Source organism: Cyprinus carpio, chromosome A2 (assembly GCF_018340385.1).
Source record: "Cyprinus carpio isolate SPL01 chromosome A2, ASM1834038v1, whole genome shotgun sequence".
Lineage (NCBI taxonomy): Eukaryota > Metazoa > Chordata > Actinopteri > Cypriniformes > Cyprinidae > Cyprinus > Cyprinus carpio.
This window is the reverse complement of record NC_056573.1, coordinates 9,267,117-9,291,290: the sequence shown is the minus strand read 5'-3', so window position 1 is coordinate 9,291,290 and position 24,174 is coordinate 9,267,117. Positions and strand designations below refer to the sequence as shown.

At 34.1% G+C, this 24,174-nt stretch overlaps 1 protein-coding gene across 2 annotated transcripts in view; it reads right to left on the bottom strand.

Annotated features, from left to right (window-relative positions):
• Positions 1–23,763, bottom strand: part of LOC109080107 (guanine nucleotide exchange factor VAV3-like) — a 59,608-nt gene extending 35,845 nt beyond the window's left edge. The window contains exons 1-11 of one of the 2 annotated variants that reach the window (XM_042771725.1): positions 23,182–23,763; positions 21,790–21,906; positions 6,683–6,741; positions 6,536–6,601; positions 6,034–6,136; positions 5,681–5,773; positions 5,468–5,536; positions 5,259–5,362; positions 4,531–4,630; positions 4,269–4,364; positions 1,005–1,073 (exon numbers count right to left, since the gene is read on the bottom strand). In XM_042771725.1, coding sequence (XP_042627659.1) covers positions 1,005–1,073; positions 4,269–4,364; positions 4,531–4,630; positions 5,259–5,362; positions 5,468–5,536; positions 5,681–5,773; positions 6,034–6,136; positions 6,536–6,601; positions 6,683–6,741; positions 21,790–21,906; positions 23,182–23,385 — 1,080 coding nt within the window. In that variant the 5' untranslated portion in view covers positions 23,386–23,763. The remainder of the gene's footprint in view (positions 1–1,004; positions 1,074–4,268; positions 4,365–4,530; positions 4,631–5,258; positions 5,363–5,467; positions 5,537–5,680; positions 5,774–6,033; positions 6,137–6,535; positions 6,602–6,682; positions 6,742–21,789; positions 21,907–23,181) is intronic. The other variant, XM_042771732.1, reaches the window with a different exon arrangement.
• Positions 23,764–24,174: the final 411 nt, after the last annotated feature.

Genomic DNA, 24,174 nt, shown 5'->3' with positions numbered 1-24,174 from the left:
AAGTCTGCTAAATTGTATCATCACTTTTCTGGGCTGCTGTCATTAAAGCAAAAACTAAACAACTCAAATACTAAAAGACATTATATAAATCATGTTCTTTTCATGAAAATCTGCTCTCAAATTGTATTGATGATAGAGTATAATTAGTAATAAAAGAATTGAATAAAAAACATGTCTGAAATGAAAAATATATATCTCCACAGGAAATTATTTCATTTCATCAGCAAGTACAAACATCTCCAAATACTGAAAGAGGCCTTTCAAAGGACCCCACTGGGATGACGTGGATCTCAGCTGATTTCCATTTTAAAAGGCAGCCTCTGCTCAAACACTCACTTATGAGTCTAAATTAAACACACCGTTTTACAGGCAGTCAGGTAGATGAGTTCAGTCTCTGTCTGAGCAACTCTCACAGCTCCCATCCGGCTAAACCAATCAACACTGAGATGATAATTCAAACAAATTAAATCATCGCAGGCCTCTGTTCCAGTACGGCGTCTCACATAGCCATTAATCTGCTTTCCACCTACTCTGCCAGTGGACTGAAATGAGCCATTGACATCACTTCACATACTAGAACCCTATCTCATCAATATTAAAGAAAACATTACCAAGTGTACGCAGGGATGATCTTATACTGATGTCACATGCTAAAGAGAAATCAAGGCTGGTAATAAGCATGACGTCTTAAAATGAGAGTTTTGTAGCTTTTAATCTGTGTGTGTTAGGGTTGAGGCATCAACCCTACATTGCCAAAACTGTACAGTACTTCCTAGTAGCCATTCGTGGTACATGATTGCGTCAAAATGAAAGCTACTTTTTTTTTTGACTACTTTTAAAGGGAAAAGCTCCGCCCAACATTCAGGTTCAGGAGGAAATACATCAAACAGATAATAAAACTGCACTTGCAAAGACATTTTATTTGTTTCATAATGTCTAAAAATCATTAAATCTATACTTCCTGAAAGATTTTACTGTAGATTCCATAATAAATGTATACTCACTCTCATGGCATCAAGGGCCAATCGTAGGTTGCTATTTTCTTTGTTGTCACTAGTATATTTCACCAATTCCTATATAATAAAAGAGAGAAAAATGACTTGAATACACCTCTTGTAAGACGAGCATGTTTTTAATTTTTGAAATAAATTTTGGAGTATAAAGTCGTGATGATATGATGATACTTTCCAGATATCACAAAGAAGAAGAGAAAAATCCTCATCAAAACAGTGAAATTCTTGAAAAGAAAGATGGTAGTTTGCCATAGTATTTTATAATATAATATCATAAAATAAAAATAATAACAAAAAAAAAAACCAAAAAACAACACACATGACATAAAATCGAAAACATAAATAATCATTAATTTCTTTCATCATTTTAAGTAAATCACAGCCATGTTGTATTAATATGCTCCCTTGTTTTAGTTTAGTTAAATTGTGGCCACAATATCTTGTTCCCACATGACGTGTGTGGCTCTGTACAGAAGTGCTTCAATGTCTATTAATATTTGAATTTTTTGTCCATCAAATCATGCAGTATGGCCTACAAAGATTAAACTTTTAACAAATTAAATATTTTTGTGAAAATGATAACAAATCTTTGAAAACAATTTAAAGCACTAAGAATTTGATGTGTTTTAAACTAGATTTTTTGAAAGATTCATCCTTTCCTTTATCTTGGTCACATCTGAGTCAGAGAATCTGAGAATCTGAGAATCTGAGTCAGACTTATGTTCAGTCCCTGTTCTGTCATGAAATGAAGTCACACCATCATCATCAAAACTCTGAGGAGTCTGGACTAGACTGCTTCACTGAAAATTTGTTCTGAAAATCCTAGTGACATAACAGAGTGATCACGGTGCCAAGTTTCCAATGAGCATGCCATGGCAGTTTTGAGGGAATACTGGACATTTTGATTTGAACCAGATTTATTCCACCATAAGGAGAAGAACGTCAACAGAACCTTTTGAGAGCCACGCTATAACATAACTAATTTACTTGATAAACAAATCTGCCCTTTGGATTTGTGCACAAACAGCCCCGCGAGCACACAAACGCACTGGAAGAGAAATGGGGTTGTTCCAAGTGTGAAATCTGTGCAACTCATCAGAAACATGCATTTGTTTTCAGAGTGCAATCGAATGCTGCTGGAGAGAGACAAACAGCCCAATCGCAGCGAGTAAACAAGGCGATTAGAAAGTTCAGCACTCTTTTCAGATTTACATTCTGACCCAGACCACTGCTGTGACTTTGATGGAAACTCAAGCATGTGTGCCTGGGAATGTGTGTGTGAGGATGTGCACCTAGACTCTGGTGTGCGTATATACCTATTAGAGGTATAACATGGAGCAGGAGCTTATGGAGACCCAATTACCTACCTTACGGATGAATGAGATTTTAGTGTTCGTCCCTGTATACCTACCAGTAAATCCTGCCCTTTTCATGCATTCATCTTTATTTCCGTTTCAAAACTCACTGCTAGTGGTGATCTGTAACTCTGCAGACACCATGAGCTTTGTAAGACCATTAGTTTTTTATCTACTCTGTCATTTTGCAAGTTATGAAATCTGAATCATTTGTTCAGATGGTGTACAGTATTTAATATCTACCCTAGTTGCCATAGTTGCATCAGCATAAAGGCAAGAAATGCAACATGAAAAGAGGACTGAAAACAACATAACATAAACAAAATAAGTGTCAGACTGTATTTACTACATTTACACAATAGTGAATATGCATTGTCTGAAAGTCTTCTCTTGTTCGCTCATTTCCCATTCAAAATATACCAAATGCCACAGAGGAGCAATGTGTGACGTTACATCACATCATAAATCATGTAAAACTACATGAAATATGACCTGCACCTTCGGAGTGAAGCTTTTTTTCAAAAATACAATTTTAATCAGATCAAGATTATTGTAGTTAATTACAACAACAACAAAAAAATGTTACTTGAAATAAAATTAACATTATGAAATGAACTTTATTAAAATAAAAAATTTACTTTATTTCAAAATGTCTCATTTTTCATTTAGTTTAACTTGATGTACTAAAATAACCTAAACTTCTATCTTAAATAACATTAATAAAAACTATAGAGGCATAAATAAATAATGACAAAAACACAACAGACTGATTAAACTTTAACTTTACTTAAACTTTACAATTAAAATGAAAACGGGGTTCGTAAAAATTAGATTTTGTGTGTTGTAGGGAGTTTTAGGCTATAAATAATTGCAAATATGCAATAAATAAATAAATAATAAATAAATAATAAATACACTACCAACAGTTATCTTAATAAAAGTGACTTTAACAGTAAAATCATCACTTGCTATGTAAGCTTGTAACTATTGGCGATCTTTTTACATGGTTAGCAATTAAGTTAATCAGTCTAGTTTGTTTGCATGACAATTTTTTGAAACGGCTTCTTTCTTGAAACCATTAGTGAGGTTGAGTAGATTTGTTTGGTTATAGCACCTCTGGTGGTCATTTTAGGACTAAACACCATTGTGTTGGGGTTGGGGGGGGGTGAGAGACTGACTTCAAATTTGACCAAATGGCTTCAGAATCTACCCTATCCAGCCAAATTTCATCATCTTACTATTTAACAATATTTACACCTTATAAAGTAAGTTACTTATCATATGTCAGTTTGCAAAACATTGCAAAAAGGTTCTTCAGTTAAAGTCAATTTGAAATCAAAACTGATTCTATTTATTCTGTTAATACATTTTCTGAGCCATTGTGCACAATTCAAGGATGTGTTTTTATCTTCAAAATTAATTTGTCTTCATAATCTTTCACTCTCCTCCTACATTTGTAATATATAGATCATTTCTTAAACTCAATTCCCAATGGATAAAATCAAGTACCACCCTACATTTATTTGGATATCCTGTAATGCTCAGAAATGCATCAAATTATGGATATAAGCTGGTTGTGACTATGGTTTCATTTTGACTTTAATATAATGACCTCTTGTATTGATTTGAACAAGCTGTACTTCATCTGAATTTTGTTCTCTGAACAAAACAGAAGAGTTAAACTTTCCTACAACAGTGATGACAAATTCTCTAAGTTCATGTACCATCATTGTCAGAAAATAAGAGAAAACTAGCCAGATGGCTCCCCCATGTGGTACGTATCAGTAAGACAATCAACCTGGGGTCATTTCAAGCTCATTAAAAATGTGATATGCTTTGTATATTGTCCTCTTTTAACACTTTGAACAATGTTAATAGTGTGTACTGTATGTTACTGTACCTGAAGCAGCAATGGGTATTTCAGCACTCGCTGCATGGGAACCACAAGTAAGTCTCTCAAAGTGAATTTCCCATTGTTGGCTCTCTTCGAACATTCCTGCAAAACAAAATAAACTGAATCTGGAAAACAGAAGGCTCTACAAAACCTCAAAAGGAAATTACCTTTTAGCTCTTTGAGTAAGGGAAAAGCACATTATAAATATTATGATTATGAAATGAAAATGAAATATAAATATGACAGAAAATGAAACCGTGTTTTGAACCTCTAGTTTCAGTCGAACGCCTTCTTTTTCCTTACAGATGAAGTCTAAGACAGAAATAGCTGATTCTACATGACCGCAGTATTTTCCATAAAGTAGAAGCCTAAAGCAGACAGGGCAAGTGTTAGCAAAAAAAAACACACACATCAGCAGTGCTTAGTAATATGATTCTAGAAATATTAAATATTAACTAGGCCTGCAGAAATTCAATGAAAGCTCTGCAGATTTCCGCAAAATTTTATTATAAACAAAAATCTGTCACCCCTTGCATGCTTAATTTGTTTTTCTTCAATATAATTGCTGTTTTTAAAAAACATAAATTTCACATAAAATGTAAAAAATAAAGTGAAAAAATTAAATAACATTTTGGATAATTTGATTACCATTGTGTCCAAACTAAATTTTGTGAGGTTTATATGTAAAATGATGCCAGTGTGGTAAGAAAAATAAACGTAATTGTGTGCAATCATATTATGTGTGTGTGTGTGTGTGTGTGTGTGTGTGTGTGTGTGTGTGTGTGTGTGTGTGTGTGTGTGTGTGTGTGTGATTAATATAGTATGGTATAAAACAGTATAATGTATAATGTTATATTTATAAGTAGTGTTATATTTATAAGTAAGTAAAAGTAAAATATATGTGTGTATGTGTGTGTGTATGTAATGTTTAGATGTTTTTACTGGAAATAAAATGAAGATAGTTATGTACCCGGATGTGCTGCTTTTCTACAGTACCTGTCTTTGTAAATAATGAAGATTTGGTGGAGGTTTTCTGCATTTCTATTTTGAACAGAGTCTTGAATCTCAGCCAACAGGCTTCTGTGAATTTTAACCAAGTCCTGAGAAGCACAAATATATATAAATATTTAATATGATATAAAATATTTTTAATTTGGTGGAAATGTTAGACTTTTTTATTATTATTTAGAAACATTGTCACTCACTGGTATATTGATGAAAATCTTGTCAATTTCTGTTGCCGAGATGAATTTTATCAGTGGAATCATAAAGTACTGTTAAGGTGGAAATAAAATGTATTTTAGCTCAATGTAGGAAAGTTATATCGTACATTGCGTGACAACAACGGAGCAGCTGTCCTTCACTAGATGTCAAGCACGGTATGATAAAATTCTCCATCCTGAGAATGCGAATCTCACCTTCTCGATCGTCTCCAGGGTCTCAGAGTATTTGGCTTCTGTCTGCTTGATCTCTAAAAGACAGCAGCTTCTGATGTCCACCTCGGCCTGTTTCTGTCAACACAACTCACTTATTCAGTTTACAGCCAGCCTTCCAAAAAAAAAAACCTTTAAAAACACAACCTAATAAAGTCACAAGTTTTGTTTTGTTTTGTTCTGGTGCTTTTTCGTGATTACAGTGAATTTACTCATAAAGATACTTACGAAAAAGCGACCATATTTCTGGAGTAGGAGTAGGTGTTTTGCAAAGGAAATCAACACGCTGATGCATTAGGAGAGTTTGTGTGTGTGTGGTATTGAGTCATTTTGAGTACCGCTTGAGACGCAGCAGCCTCTGTCCTCATCAGATCCTCATAAACCTCTCCTCCCTCTACGTCTCCGTACACCGGGTCATAAATATCTTCCTCCAACTCCTCACTGTTCACACAAACACATTCAGATTAGGACTTCATAACTGCTATAAAAATATGAACACAGCATGATTACACAACAGTTCTGGTCAAAACGGTCAGACTTTTTAAAATTGCAATAGATCAGTGCACTGCTGTACACATTGCTCTATTTCTACAGAAAATCCTGTGTAACTTCCTGTTTTCACACTTACTATTAAGCAGCCATTCATATTCCTCCCACACAACGCCTAAGCAGGTTATGGATCTCATACAATACTGAAAATATGAATTGTTCTTCCGAAACAAAACATGAACATGTGGGTGACTGAAACCGCAAGTGTTAATGAGTTTCATTTGAAAACTAACATCTCATTGCTTCCAATTAAACAACTGCCCAATTAGGTTAAGAGTGCTTCATACTTACTCAATAAGATCTGCCAAATGGATATATATGTCTTCATTTTCAGTGCTTTCCTCGGTGGGAAATGACCTGTGAAATCATTACAGAGAATAAGATGATTTTTAATGTGTACAACTGTTTTTTTTTCTTGCATTGTAAATGCAAACTCACCTGATGGCTTTCTGCTGTGCAAAAGATGTATGAGAGAGTTTTGATAGGGTGTCAATGACCTGGAAAGACAAAAGCAGGTTGTTTGTTTGCAAATTGGAAATGTGTGTCGGCCGGTTTCAGTTTTTGGTCTACCTACAGCATAGACCTTTATCTTAACGTTAGTCATTGTGTTTTTCAGCATGTTTCTCTGGTCTTTTGAGACAAATAAGTATTATGTATTTATGAAAACTAACTATTCAGGACATCCTCTCCAAGAAAAAAAAAAGACCAATTATTGAAAAAATTTGCCAGACAAGCAGCTTGTCCTGAAGTTCTGCAACTTTAACTGACTTTTGTCAGATAGCAAAATTTGGACATACTGTATGCACATCTTTTATTTTTATTTTTACTTGTATCAATATCATTGATCATTTCAGGGCAACCTTCACAGTGTATGTCACATTTTAAATTGTTTAGTGATTAGATGCAAGTTGTTGGTATTGAATGTGGAATTTCTGTTGATTTAATACTCCAAAAAAATAATTATATATATATATATATATATATATATATATATATATATACATTATATATAGTATGTGGGCAAATATATTTGAAATATACTGTATGATAAATTTTGCACACACTGAAGCTTAATGAAATATAATTTTGAAATTGAAAATATATTTAGTTTCAACCTTCATATACCAGAATATATTTCTAAATGTATTTCAGTGGCAAGAAAATACTTACAGTCTTACAGTAACCTACATGTATATACAAATACAAATGTGGATGGCCTACAAGAGATCAAAACTTATAATGAATTAATTTTTATATTTTTATATATATTGCAATATTGCATTTTTTGAGCATTTTAAATTGTTCCTTGCTGAAGTTTATTCAGATGTGTTCACACGTCTTTTATAAAACAAAACAAATCAATCTGACATATTCACAAAAAGAATGTATATCTGTGTATTTTCTATATATACACATTATACATTATAATGTATATATATTATATATACATTTAAAATATATTTTCAAAAACAGATATATATATATATATATATATATATATATACATATATAAATATATATATATACATATACATATATAAATATATATATATATATATATATATATATATATATATAAAAATATATATATACATATATATATATATATATATATACAAACCTGATTCCAAAAAAGTTGGGACACTGTACAAATTGTGAGTAAAAAAAGGAATAGAATAATTTACAAATCTCATAAACTTATATTTTATTCACAACAGAATATAGATAACATATCAAATGTTGAAAGTGAGACATTTTGAAATGTCATGCCAAATATTGGCTCATTTTAGATTTCATGAGAGCTACACATTCCAAAAAAGTTGGGACAGGTAGCAATAAGAGGCCGGAAAAGTTAAATGTACATAAGGAAAGGCTGGAGGACCAATTTGCAACTTATTAGGTCAATTGGCAACATGATTGGGTATAAAAAGAGCCTCTCAGAGTGGCAGTGTCTCTCAGAAGTCAAAATGGGCAGAGGATCACCAATTCCCCCAATGCTGCGGCGAAAAATAGTGGAGCAATATCAGAAAGGAGTTTCTCAAAGAAAAATTACAAAGAGTTTAAAGTTCTCATCATCTACAGTGCATAATATCATCCAAAGATTCAGAGAATCTGGAACAATCTCTGTGCGTAAGGGTCAAGGCCGGAAAACCATACTGGAAGCCCGTGATCTTCGGGCCCTTAAACGGCACTGCATCACATACAGGAATGCTACTGTAATGGAAATCACAACATGGGCTCAGGAATACTTCCAGAAAACATTGTCGGTGAACACAATCCACCGTGCCATTCGCCGTTGCCAGCTAAAATTCTATAGGTCAAAAAATAAGCCATATCTAAACATGATCCAGAAGCTGAGGCGTTTTCTCTGGGCCAAGGCTCATTTAAAATGGACTGTGGCAAAGTGGAAAACTGTTCTGTGGTCAGACGAATCAAAATTTGAAGTTTTTTTTTTTGAAAAACTGGGACGCCATGTCATCCGGACTAAAGAGGACAAGGACAACCCAAGTTGTTATCAGCGCTCAGTTCAGAAGCCTGCATCTCTGATGGTATGGGGTTTAATGAGTGCGTGTGGCATGGGCAGCTTACACATCTGGAAAGGCACCATCAATGCTGAAAGGTAAATCCAAGTTCTAGAACAGGGCTATTCAATTGGCGGCTCGTGTGCCGAATGCGGCCCGCCAATCATCTTCATCTGGCCCGCGAGAAGAGTACGTGCAGATCGCACATTGTATTGTGTTTGCACTAATTAGTTTGTCCACAAGGTGGCAACACTGGCCCGGGCCAGCCGGAAAAAGAAAAGGAAGAGACGCGACAACAACAATCTACCGGAGAACAACATCAATAGACAGCAGCCTTGACAAGCGCTTGTGTGAGGGAGTTTTGAGATATCCACAACTCTAGTTTAAACGAGTATAAAGACAGTGTTATCGGTCATAACGTTTGGCGCAGACTGGACGAAGGTGATTATCAAATGCAGTATAGTTTGAAAGTATGCCCGTTTGGCTGAACGTACAGTAGGTAGACAACCAAAATGGGTAATACCGCCGCCTCAGGGCCACGGCGTTAACTGCAAGTCAGTCGCGTGTTAAAATCATTCGCGAAACTACCGCCAGGTGGCGCAAAGGGACGGATTGCGAAATGAATGTAATTGTAAAATGAAAGACGTAAAACAACAATAACATTATAATATACATTATAACATCCTTAAAAGCCATTAAAAATAGGATAGTCTTAGGCTACAGTCTACTCATCAAAAATTTAAAGAAAGACCTTTACACAAAGGCTCTTATACATGCTATTGTTATTAAACAGGCATTACATATATAGGCATAATATGTATATTTTATTATATATATATATGAAAACATTTAGCTTTTAATCTGTATATATATATATATATATATATATATATATATATATATATATAAACATTTACGAATTAAAAGCTAAAAGTTTTCATTTCGGTTCATTCTTGGTTAAAAAAAATAATAATAATCTTCAGGTTCCATTTGCAGAGCGAAATGTCTGCATTAACAAATAATTCTTATTAACTCTGTTATTATTCTTGATTTTTCAAACTGCTAACACTTTGCATTTTTGAATTATGCCTTTACTGTGTGACCAAAAATTGTGAATTGTGACTTTGATCACGCTGGTGCCTCAAGCGCACATATTCAGTGGAAACAGCAGTCGTTCACCGAGCCATGCGGCGCGAGCAGCGGTCCACTGTCATATTTTTGCTCATTATGATTTTTTTTCCGTCGATACTGAAACACGTGTGAAACCCAAAGCCTATTTTACCTCATGAATAAGAGTTTAGCTTCAAATGGGCAACATGTTTGGATTTGTGCCGAATGAGAGAGATAAGCCCAACCTTACCTTATGTATCGCTTTAAATTATTTTTTATTATTATTATTTTGTTGTTGTTGTTGTTTTTTATAAGTCTATATTATTATATACTGCAATTATATTTATCCATTAGAATTATATATTTGTAATTCTTGTTCTGTTCTGATAAATTTGTTAAATTTAAAGGATTTGTTGTAAAGTGAAGGGAACTAAAAATATCCTGTTGGTACATTAGCCTATAGCATTATTAGGCCTGCCGTTATTATTTCTGAGTGTAATAAAATGTAACAATTTATTTTTTAACGTGTTTTCGTGTATGTTTTTATCCAGCTTTATTTTTCCATTGCATCTAAAAATTACTTTGTGCATCACATTCACTTTGTGAACAAAACAAATATAACTTCAGATCCGCCTCTCGCGATGCTCAGCTGTGGACCATTTCAAAATGTTTGATATAAAGGTTGCTGTCACATTTTATACAGGAATTGTTCATTTAAAAAAAAAAAATCAAATTATATTGTTAGTTTTATGCTAACATGCAATCAAGTTCTTCGAATAATATATAAGATACAAGTTAATTTAGGCTATTTAACATGCACTGTGACATTTTACCGTTTCAACTTATAAACTCCTTGAGAAGTCAGTTTAATAGTATAGAGATTCAAGTTGAATTTAGTATAAAAAAGGTTTTAATTGGTAAAATTATTTCTATGAATTAATAAGTTAGCATGACTTTTTCATCATAGCATTTTTTTTACGAGCTGTATTCATTTTCCGAAACCAAGCACCCACTTTTTTATTTTTTAAATCTATTAATCGCTCGCATATCTCCTACAACCAACAAATAAGGGCTAATAGAGGTTCTTTCTTTTATTATTTATATAATGTTTATTCTTGAAGAAAATAAGTATTTATTCTTTAATAAAATAAAGGATCCAAATATTTGTAATGTACAATAATATAGGCCTATATCTGCCTGCAGTTAAAAAGTTATATTTGTTTTGATTCACCCATTTATGTAGGCTATAATTATTCTAAAAATAAAAATAAATAATGTCATAAAAAATGCTATCGGCCTGAATAAATTTTACCATTATAGAATTGGGGTAGTAATTTAGGAGGTGAAAATACTGTGAAATTACAAATGGCATGGGATTTTAAAGCATGACAACTAAAGGTCTATGAAACATTTCTATGATGCAGTTTTTTTAACAATGGCACTTAAAGTTTTCAACTAAAATATTATTTCAACCATATAGCCTGTGAATAAATAAAATGCATACTTTTCAATGAAAGAACACTGAGAGTGTAGGTTGCTTCTGGTGTTTGGATTTGTACTTCAATATAATGAGCTCCAAGTTTAAGAATAGCCTACACTAGAATTTTTTTTTTTTTTTTTTTTTTCATTTTTTTTATTTTTTACTCTCTATTTAACAGCATTAGCTCAATGAAATATGTCTTCCTTCAGGAGAACTGAATGTTTTCCTGCCTTGCTGGGCAGGAAATGTTGGGCTCATGATCAGTAAGTTGTATTCGCTCAAACTGATTTTGTGAAATCAAACCGTGGACGGTGAAGCTGGGTCAGTGAGCGCGAGACTCGCGCTGTTAAGCGGGAGCAGCTGACGGAAGATTCCGCTTGGTCTTAAAGCCTTTCTCAAACGCCTATGTTCACATATAACAATGATTTTCGCAAAAATAATGATTAATTATCAATTGATAATTTGTTACTATTTTGGTCTAGTGAAAATAATAATATGGGCTGCGGGAAAATAATGAATAAAAAGAGAACGGCTGCTGTGAGTGCAGGCATGTTTCAACCCAGTAACAACACACAGTTCCTCACAGCCAAAAAACAGACCGAGTTCAGTTCAGCTGGAGGGGACTGGGGGGTAGTTCTGTATAGCTTGTGGGGGTCGAGATAAAGGTGTGAATCTCTTGGTCTTTCATATGGACAGTGTCTTATGAGGGTTTCAAACTTGCAGAACAGGTTTTAGGACAACTTTAAAGAAATGTTTGATCCACTTCAAATGTTGACTACTGTATAGCCAATAAAGTTTATTAGTTATTATAACTTAATTTCAGAGGAAGTTGCCTTAATCCAAAAAAAAAAAAAAACTGTTGCATTAGGGCTGGGCGATAGGCCTATGGCCTAAAAAAAAATCCCCGATTTTTTTCACAGAAAAATCCGATTTACGATTTAAATCAATTTTTTTTTTTTGCCTCCCTACTTAAAATCAATATTCAAATGACAAAGAAATTGTTCAAAACAAGTTTTAATATAATTCTTTATCATTTACCAGTCAAATTTATAACTGAGACAAGATGATTAATAAAAAGCAGTAACGTTATTACCTTTATGCTGGAAAGACCTTTATTTTATTTTTTTATTTTTTAATACTAGCCCATCATGCAATCATACAATTTCCCCTCCGCTCCGAGCATTTAATAATCACTCCGCTCCACGTTCATTGATACCAGAAACACTGCTCCGCCTTCACTCCGTGGATAAAGTTGAAATGTTATTTTCATAACGTAGCCTATAAAAATAAATAAATAAATAAAATTACAGGAGAGTTTCAAAGGGGATAAGGCTATAGTGTGCAAACTTTTTTCCTACCAAATGCCAAACTAATAACATTGTCAGCATTAAAAGGTATAATTGCTGCTTTCTGCTGTGCAAACATAAAATATTGATTTTATTTCAATTTTCGTTTTTGTGTTTCAGAGGAAAAATCAGTGTTAGGCATCTCTCCGTTATAGACCGTTCTGAAATAAGAATTTATGCAAACGGATATAAAATGCTTTACAAACTTTAACAGAGATGTCTAGAGGGTATTTAATAGGTCTGCCTCCCACATAAGATTTTTCACATGCATTAAGTTTGCCACAAAGCACAGGCAGAAGTAGCCCAATAATTGTGAAAAAGGAGACATTTTAATTATTTATTAATAAACAAATGTTTTCTTGTTGGCTGCAAGAATAAATTCACAGTGCTGACTCTCTCCACATGGACGCGCCTTTAGAGAGAAATACAACCTTCACAGATTACATAATGCTTTCGTTTTGAATTGATTCGTTTAAAAGACATTTCAAGCTTTCTGTAGATATATTTCTTATGTATGTGAGACACCCTAATTTTAAGTTATTTCATCATCAGGAAAAAAAAAAATGATCGAGAGGGCGCCTCCCTGTCATGCATGCGCATTAATAATTTTCGCACAAACACTTGAATATGAAAAATAATTCACATTTTGCATATGCATTACAAATTGAATAATTTTTTTTACATGCAATTATCCAAATTAAAACCAAACAAGATTTGTAATGAAGATAAAATATGTAGACAAATAAGAATAAATGCTGCACGTTCACTCAGCATCATGCGCCGAGCAAATCTTGCACTGATATTTTACGGAATATTATACAAACCTGCATTTAAATGCAGCTGCAATTTATTTATTTATTTATTTTTACTTTACCTAAATTATATGAAAGCAAGTAAAGAAGACTCCATTTAAAATTACTGAAGTTGTCAATTAATGAAGCTCTTATTTACATCGTGTGCATTTTGTTGATTATATTGAGAGAACTTGAGTGTATACATGAAGACGTTTTATTAATCAGTCCATTCTTTAGAGTTTCAGTGATTTAGCTAAATCATGCAGGTTTAATTTATTCATTTCTTGTTTTAATTAGGCCTGAATAATGGGAGCGAAATTATACAGTGCCTCACGTTTTACTAAAATAAAGAAAATCATTTATAAAACACGCAAGCCTAGCTCACAATAGGCTACCGCTTGTAATGCTCCGATGCAAAGTAAACCACATTTTCTTTTGAATAATATAACACATAATTCATATTATATAAATAATACTGCACACCTATTAAATGTGTCAAATCTAAAATATGGTGTAGAGAAAATATAAGCACAGGCTCAGGCAGGCTTGACATTTATCCTGCTTGAATTTGTTCTAAGAAACGCACATATCTTCATAAGGAGTAAACTTTCATCTGTCAATATTAAATATTTTAACTAGCCTACAGTGTTTTTCTTTCATTTTCCCCGACTGCAATCAAATGTAACACATCGGTGAGGCAAAGCTGACGGCTATTTGCGAAAATGTGCTTTGATGCGCTTGTTTGATAACTTGTGATTAAAGCGCCACTCAGTGGTCAAAAGCTGCAAATGCACTTTGCAGACGCCGCGGTACATGCGGCGATAGAACCACCGTTTTGGATGGCCACCTACTGTATGCTGGCTAGCTGCTTCAGACAAGCGCACCAGTAGCACTTCAAAGGACAAAAACACATACAATTATGTAAAAATGAACGGTTTTGGCGAGTGATTTTGAAAATACAGCCTTAAATTAGTTATAAGGTCCAAAATAATTGTAAAGAGTTGGGAGAAAACCGGATGTGTGTCAGATATGCATAACACGTCAGATTTGCTGCTTTTAAAGTGAAACGTGCTGAAGTCTGTCATTGATGGAAATCACGGAAAAGAAAAAGAGGAAACACTGGAGTGTTCTAGTCGCTGATTAACTTTTGTAGCTTGAATAAATATTAATCTATATAGTTTATGCATATACAATTTATTGTTTATGTGAAGATTGTTTTACATTCACTTAAAAGTTGTTATATTTTTTCAGAGCCAATAAATGTTAAAAATAACACTTTCCAATTATATTGTAATGTTGAATGGCTATAATTAATGGCTAAAATTGAGAGGAAGCTGCATTTAATAGAAACACCATCAGCAGTATTATAAAAAATGTGTTATTAATAAAGAGACTTGGAAAAGAGATGTTTTTAAACATTTAAAATATACCATCTTTATGCTGTTTCAACATTGATTTGAAGGTTCAGTGTGAAATTATGACAATATTAAAGTCGTGACATTTGCCAAGTATGGTAACTCATACTAGGGCTGCACGATTAATCGCATGCATTTGTCATGCGTGTCTCATCAGTAAAGCCGGTTCCATGATTAGCGGTAAATGTCTGTCACCTGTTTTCAAACGGGAGCGGCAGTTAATACACAGAGCCATAGTTCACTGACAAGCTACGCAATATCGTGTTCATAATCGAATGCGATTAATCTCAATTATGAACAGAATATTGCGTAGCTTGTCAGTGAACTATGGCTCTGTGTATTAACTGCCGCTCCCGTTTGAAAACAGGTGACAAACATTTACCGCTAATCACGGAACCGGCTTTACTGAAGAGACACGCATGACAAATGCATGCGATTAATCGTGCAGCCCTAACTCATACTCAAAATTGGTGCTCTGCATTTAACCCATCCAAGTGCACACACACAGCAGTGAGAAGTGAACACACACCCAGTGCATTGGGCAGCTAAATATCCAGAGCCCGGGAACCAACTGGGGGTTCAGTGCCTTGCTCAAGGGCACTTCAGATGTGGGTATTGAGGGTGGAAGAGAGCGCTGTTTATTCACTCCCCACCCACCTACAACTCCTGCCAGCACCGAGACTCGAACCTGCGACCTTCCTGTTACAAGTCCAACTCTCGAACCATTAGGCCACAGCTGCCCCAATATATAAAATATACCATCTTTATGCTGTTTCAACATTTATTTGAAGGTTCAGTGTGAAATTATGACAATATATTAATAAGCATTTTTTTTTTTTCAATTAATTACAGAAAATGATTGTATTTTTTTTATTTTTTATTTTTTGATTGACAGACAACTCAAATGTTAACCTTTCATAGATATTGCTGTTGGTAATATTAATTCGTTTTACTGCTGAATATGCATTTAATTTTATTTTTTCATTTTATAGACCCCCCCCCATAAAGAGACTGAGATGGCCCCCAACCCCATTGGCCCCCATCAAATTTTCAATACGATAATCTGGCCCTTAAATGAAACTAATCCAATAGCCCTGTTCTAGAACAACATATGCTCCCATCCAGACGTCGTCTCTTTCAGGGAAGACCTTCCATTTTCCAACATGACAATGCCAGACCACAAACTGCATCAATTACAACATCATGGCTGCGTAGAAGGACGATCCGGGTACTGAAATGGCCAGCCTGCAGTCCAGATCTTTCACCCATAGAAAACATTTGGCACATCATATAGAGGAAGATGCGACAAAGAAGACCTAAGACAGTTGAGCAACTAGAAAGCCTATATTAGACAAGAATGGGACAACATTCCTATTCCTAAACTTGAGGAACTTGTCTCCTCAGTCCCCAGACGTTTGCAGACTGTTATAAAAAGAAGAGGGGATGCCACACAGTGATAAACATGGCCTTGTCCCAACTTTTTTGAGATGTGTTGATGCCATGAAATTTAAAATCAAACAACTTATTTTTCCCTTAAAATGGTATATTTACTCAGTTTAAACATTTGATATGTCATCTATGTTGTATTCTGAATAAAATATTGAAACTTGAAACTTCCACATCATTGCATTCTGTTTTTATTCACAATTTGTACAGTGTCCCAACTTTTTTGGAATCGGGTTTGTATATATATACTATATATAGTCTTCGTGTGAAAAGTGATGTTATTAGAGAGGCATCACATTCTCTGGAGAGGAAGTGGTCTTGCAATGTCAAGCTTGTGCAATGTGGGCTTGCTTTCTCACATTTACACTCATGCACACACACACAGGCGTGTACAGATTGACATATGGTAACACAAATGCATGCAACACAAATACACTTACAACAGACAGATCTGGATGATAGCATGCCATCTGGTTCTGTGAATTGTGCTTCAGAAAACCTGTTGAAAACCAACCCTGCTTCCTTTGGAAAGTTATTTTTGTTCATGCCACTGGTAAGAGGTGTTGTCATCTAATTTCATTCTCACTTTATGCATCCTAAACTGCATAAATGTTAAGCATTTTAACTCTTTCACAGGCAGCATTCTGTGGAGATGGGAACAGCAGCAATCCCTGAATAACAAATTTAGCTAAATACATTTCCCTAGTATCTGTTCCACAAAGTATAAGAAGGAATAAAATCGGATAGGTTTCCTTTTCAGTAATATAACCTGCATTTTTATTCTGAATCTCAATTGACTGTCCATTCATACATTTCAATTACGAAATGATATGAATGTGTAGAAGGTAAGACTTTCTTTAGTTTCGTTTTTAAACATAAACATCCAGTCACAGCTTGATGGAATTCATCTTTAAATGCCTAAAATTGGCTTTGAAACAATCAAAAATTGTGCATACAAATGAATTTATTTTCCTTTACATTACATTCATACATTTGAAAGACACTTTTATCCAAAGAGACTTTCATTGCATTCAAGTTTTATATTTTATCAGCCCATGGATCCCTGGGAATCAAACTCTTGACCTTGGTATTGCTATTGTCTATTGTTCAAGCTACAGGTTCTTTACAAAACTAACATTTTAATGATTTGTATTGGACATGTTAGACTAGATAGTGAACGAAAAACAGCAGATATGCAAACTGCTTTAAAGAGATACTCCACCCCAAAATGAAAATTTTGTCATTAATCACTTACCCCCATGTCGTTCCAAACCCGTAAAAGCTTCATTCATCTTCAGAACACAATTTAAGATATTTTGGATGAAAAATGGGAGGCCTGTGACTGTCCCATAGACTGCCAAGATAACAGTAAATAAAAGTGTCAGGTGCATCTGCCAAGACGAGCAATAGGGTTATATGAAGTGAGGAAAACACTTTTTGTAAGCGAACAAACAATTCCTTTGTCAACAGTCTCCTCTGTGTCTCTCCATATCACCGTATGCTGCATATGCTCTTCTGTATCAGCCGCACCACAAGGATGCGCTGTTTCTACGTGTATTTAGCTTTGATTTGAAAGAAAACAGCGCATCCTTGTGGCACGGATGATACAGATATCTTAAATTGTGTTCCGAAGACGAACAAAGCATTTACAGGTTTGGAACGACATGGGGGTAAGTGATTAATGACAAAATTTACATTTTGAGGTGGAGTATCCCTTTAATAATGTTACAAAGCATCCCGTGATGCACCACGCCAAGAGTTATTTTAATTTAACATTTTAGTCATAAAGAACTGCAAGTGTTCCGGACATGCAACCATCATTTATCATCCCTCCTATCTTGTCACCTTACAATTTTTTTAAAGGTTTCCTGTGTTTCTTTGGTTTAACGTGTTCATGAGAGGCAGGCTGAAAACACAGCACTGTTTAATCTGAGTGAGGTCTTGACTCTTAGCCTGGCAGGGATTTGGGAAATTTGAAGGGACAGGACTATGATTATAAATGTCAGCTAAATAATACAGTCAAAAAAGTACAAAAACAGTCCATTCAATGCACTACGTGCATATTGATTAGACAAACAAAAACACAACAAACAATCAAAAATATCTGTACTCAGTGATAGTTTTTCATTCTAAATTTATTTATTCAAATCATTTGTGATGGAAATAAAGCAGTTCATGATAAATCCAGTCAGTAAATCACTATTGCTTTAGGATGGTGAAGACAAAACTCCCACCACCTATTGATCTGATATGGTTGTCAGTATACTACCCCAGTAACCTAATAAAAATAGAATGCCTGGAAGGTATGTAGAAAATCCATATCTCAATTGTCAAATGAGGTGACTGAAACAACTACACATGCATAAGACCGCAAGGAAACAGCACAGGAAGATGAAAGGTGAGAAAAGTTTAAGATACAAACTCCAAATGAATGTGCGGTCTTTATGAGAGCACAAACAACCATGAGCATGAGTTCAGATGCATTAACACCTGCGTGACTCCATGAGAAACTACTTTAAGAAAAAAAATAAGCAATGAGAGGCCACATATATAGTAATTTAAGGCACCATGTAAAGTGGAGTACCTACAACATTCTTACAAATGGTAAAATCACTGCAGCGCAGAGACTCTTGCAGGTTATTGCTTTTATTAAACAACAACAACAACATCAATATAATGAAAAAAAAAAACTCTAGCGTTCAATACAATTTTCACTACATTTATTATAACTAACTATTGTAATAAACAGTTGTATTTTATTTAATTTGGTACTATAATGTACTTCATTATACTAATATTAAGCTATGTATGGTTGCTGGGCAAAGTATGCAACTTGGCATGCTTTTTCAAGCATTTTACAAATGCTTTGAATCAATGCAAATGCAAATCATCCAATCGGAGCCTGAAGTGTCAGTTTCATAAAGATTCTTTTACTTAATTGTAAAATGAACACATTACTCCAAATCTGAGCTGTATTTCATATCATTACTTCATAATTTCATTTAAAGCAGATTTAATGGATGTGAATGTAACATGCATACTTACAAGACAAACTCATGTTAGTAGATTGCTGCTGGGCAAAGATTATTGAGAAGGATTAACTTAAACCTTGAGAACACAGAGGGACCTCTAAATGGGGCAAAAAAACAACTTCAGACTGAAACTGTTTTGTGAAGTAATGTTAACACTTCTTGCAAATGTGTAACTGCTTCACAGTTTTGGTCAGTGTTGGGTGCATAGTTAGTTGGCAGTATCTAAAACTTACATAAAAATAACTTAAAAGATTTTTAAATGTTTTTAAAAATCTTTTATGTCCACCAAGGCTGCATGTGTTGAGCAAAAAACACAGTAAACCATTAATACTGTGAAATATTATTACCATTTCAAATAACTGTTTTCTATTTGAAAATATTTTAAAATGATGTTTATTGCAGTGATGGAAAAGCTGGATTTTCAGCAGCCATTAATCCAGTCTTCAGTGTCAGGTGATTTTTTAGAAATCATTTTAATATGTTGTTTTGGTGCTTAATCTTAATATCTTATCATAACCTTATTATTAATAACTATATTTTAATATTCTATATAATACATTATATATTATTATAGTAATGATATTACTGATATAAGACATGCTGAATCTTTTAGTGTTTTTAAATCTTCTCCTTAAACTCATGTTTCCAGAGTAGCTTTAATATGATTACTTTGTAACAGTTTTTTTATTTTCATTTACATTCTTCATGAATTCTTCTTCTTTTGATGCATTTTTTTCAATGTATTTTAACTTTTTTTAAGTACTTTGAGGTGCAACTTTTTTTTTGTTCTTGTTATTCCTATTACTATTATTATTATTATTATTATTATTATTATTAACAACAACTACTGTATATTTTAATATGATCAATTTAAAGCATCCTTGCTGAATAAAAGTATTAACTTTTTTTTTTTTTTTTTTTGTCATACTGACCCAAAACTTTTGCAAAGTAGTGTCAATACATAGAAATAAATAAAAGTAAAAAAAAAAACCTGCCCTGGTATCTGTGATGTAGGACTGCTGGGATCTTCTATAAGGTCCTCTATAAAATGCCCTCAACATTATTCAAAATGTCATGCTACTGAAAAATGTTGTTAAATTAGTAGAGTTGCTAACTTTGTACTTTTAGTTAACTTTGTACTTTTAGTATAGATCATTTTGATCAACTTCAACATTAACTACTAAATCTGCTTTTTACTTTATTTTACACATGACTGCATAAAACACTGCATAAAACATATATACTCCAGAGGAGTATATATACTGACCAAATGACACTCCTCAGAACCATTAACAACATGCGCACATGCCCTCAAAGATAAGCCTTCAAAAACTGTGCAGTGGGAGTGTTTGAACAGCTCTTCAGTTCTTTCAGGAGTGTAGTTCAGCCCTACAGGGCTGTACTAATGATTCTGCATGGCTGCAGATGTGTCCTATGAGTACAGAAAAACAATGGCTGAACCCCTCTGTGAAAACAGTGCAGTGCCTCACAGCACAAAAGACGCTTCACTTTATGTTTAACCCCACATGAGGCCAGACATTCAGCCACTGAGCTTGCTAGAAGAGAGATGCCAGGAGGAAGCTACTGGAGTAGGTTACTCCTGTGGCTCAGGGAATTATTATATTACATTGCCAGACAAAGACAGTCCAAACATTCAGCACAAGGTTGTACATGAAGAGGTTGGGGAAATAAATGAGCTATTGATTACAGGTGACCTTCAGAGGCCAGACCACAACCACATCAGCCAGGCATTTACAAGTGTCTGCAAGCACAAGAAGAGACAGCTACATTTTCTGAGGGAAATTAAACAGATTATACTCATTGCATGGGAAATGTGAAAGTGAATAAGGAAATGTTTGCGTAAGGATAAGGAATGATATTCAGAAAATTATTTATTATTTTATATTGAAGGTGAACCTATTATTCTTTGGCCGTGGTTAAATATAATAATACAGATCTTAATTTTACAGAATTAAGCCTAAAGAACTGTAGGTTAGATTCTCAGTTTCTCTGGTCTGTGGTATCCCCATCAATACTGTCTACAACCCCCCCCCCCCCCCCCCCCATCAATACTGTCTGACCCATATTCATATTCAGCAAACAATGTTTTTTTTTAATTCACAAGTAATTTGTATAGTACGATCAATTTCAAATTTCAAAATCAATTTCAAAATAAAATCATAACTTAATAATATATTAACAAATAAAATATATTAATCATTAATGTTTATTTATTTATACATTTATAAATTAATTATGATTATAGCCCATGGTGCACATTACTTTTATTGTGTAAAAAATTATAAGAAATATTAACACATTTTAAAAATAATTTGCTATTAGTTACTTATCTCCTTCTGAAACTACCAATAAAAGATTCTTGATTTTCTTTTTCATTACCTTTCCAAAATCACGGACATCAAAGAGATCGAAGGCTTCAAACAACTCACTCTTCTTCATCCCAAAAGCTTCGCAGCATGCAGACAAGAATGTACGAATATTCTTCAAGCAGAGGAACTAATAAAGCAAAAAAAAAAAAAAAAAAAAAAAAAAGATTCTGTTAATCTTTTTAAAGGTTTTGTTTTTGCACACCACTTGTACATATTAATTTTTGGGGCAAACACAATGTAAAAGATTACAAAACAAAATGTAAAATGCAAATGTGTATCCTGGTGGACAAAGCATTTTGAAGATATCATGAGAATCTTATGTGGAAACGTGGCCTTGAGAGAAACAAATTAGTGGAATCATTAAGGCTTTTCCCTTTAGTAGATGAGGAAATGAGATTTCCAACTAATCACAAACAGACTCTATTGCCTAATAGGTGCTATTAACGATATTTCTGATTCTGCTTTTTCCTTACCATTCAAAGAGCACAACAGATCAACTTTGAAAAGAAAATGACATAAGGTTGCTTTTAACTTCCCTCTACAAGAAGTCTATTGTCATAACTGAATTGAATTTAAATAATTATATAATTTATAATTAATTATTATTTCACAGCTGTGTATTTAAATGAACATGCACCAATTCCAAAGCACAAAAACCACACTTATCAAAACAGGAATGCCAACTGACGCAACAAGGGACGTTGCTGAAAATCGCTCTTTTCCGTTGTCTGATGGAGACTGACTGTGTCTCGTCGATTCAGAAGGGTGGATTTGTGAGTTTAAAAAAATCAGTCAGATCAAAGTTGGATTTTATCAGGTCACTGGAGTGAAACTGGGGCATCTGGGAAGAGTTGTATGGGCCTGGGCAAACTGCCTGAGACTTCTCAGCCCTAAACACTTACTTACACACAGCAGCAAATCAGACAGATCATTCATCAGGACAAATTTTGGGTCCCTACCAAAACACGATGTACATTTAAAAATTGATGTTTCATTAGCTCAGTGTTTACTCAGTTTGTTGAGAGTTTTGCAGACTGACTGAATGATGCCATATACAAAGAGAGCTGTGTATGTCTACCAGTGAGCCCTTTGTGAAGAGAAGTGTATTCTGCCACTGGCACTGGGGCCACTTGTAGTAGCTACTATGGCACTGGCTTGTACTATAAAACCTTAAATGACTTACAAAAAATGTCAAAATATGCTGTATATAATATGTAGGTAAAATAAATGTTTTTAAATAGATATCCATACACTGCTCATATATGCCATAAAGACTAAGGTTACTTTAGGCTATGTCAGTAGGTTAGTGTTTCTGCAACTGCAGTAACGTTACACTATAAAAATACAAAGTTTTTACAGTAATTCATAATAAAATGACAGACTGTGTGTTGTTTGTGCTCACCTGTGACATCTGTGGTCTGATATTGATCTCTTTCAGGTTAATGGTGTCGGGTCTGAGATTGTTCAGCAGCTGGCACAGAAGCACACCATCCCGAAGTGTTTGGGCCAAATCAAAAACCTGCGCTGAATCCGCTGTGACCCGATGATTCCGGGGCAAAACTTTACAATCAATCAGCCACAAGCTGCACTGCCTCCAATACTCCATAATCCGCGTATAAAATTAAAACAACTATGAAATAAGTCTTACACAGCTGAATGAAGCTAAGATGCAGAAACAGCCGAAGCAGAGCGTACACCTTGCGTTATATTTGGCATCCGTGTTTTTTTATTTCCTATTTTTTCCTTCTTCTTCTTTTTGAGCGTGTGCTGTAAGTTACCAAAACTGAGACTTGCGCGTACTAATTTGGGTTTATCCGTGGTCTACCAGAACTATAAATCCCCACCAGCAGAGTTACGAATTCTAGTACGGCAAAGGTTTTGTAATAATTGAGGAGTGCGGAGGCGTTGCCATGTATTCTTCCAATGGCGAAGTCTTAGCTTATGAATATTCATTAATAGTTGACGTTACGTTGTTGATCCAGTGTCCTCGGTTCATCTCATGAATATTAAGGAACAATTCTTCACCATAGTAGAGTAATTTCGCCCCCCTTAGCCTATCAAATGTTCTTCCTTTTCCGTTAGTTTTGATCTTGTCGCATACTATAATAGGTCTTATATCTCTCCTTATATCGCTCTCCTTCCTCTTCTAGATATCATCCTTTCAGCTAGCAGGGAACGTTCCCAGAACTTCAGCTAACATTCTGTACATGTTTGATTTATGTTTTAAATAAAACATTTAATGTTCAAAGAATGTTTTAATGATGTTTTTTGTTTGTTTGTTTATTTGTTTGTTTTCATTTCAAATAATGTTCCTATAATGTTAAATGTAAATAAAGATTTTTGTTGTTTAGGTAACAGATTATACCATATTCTTAATAAAACACTGACACAATGT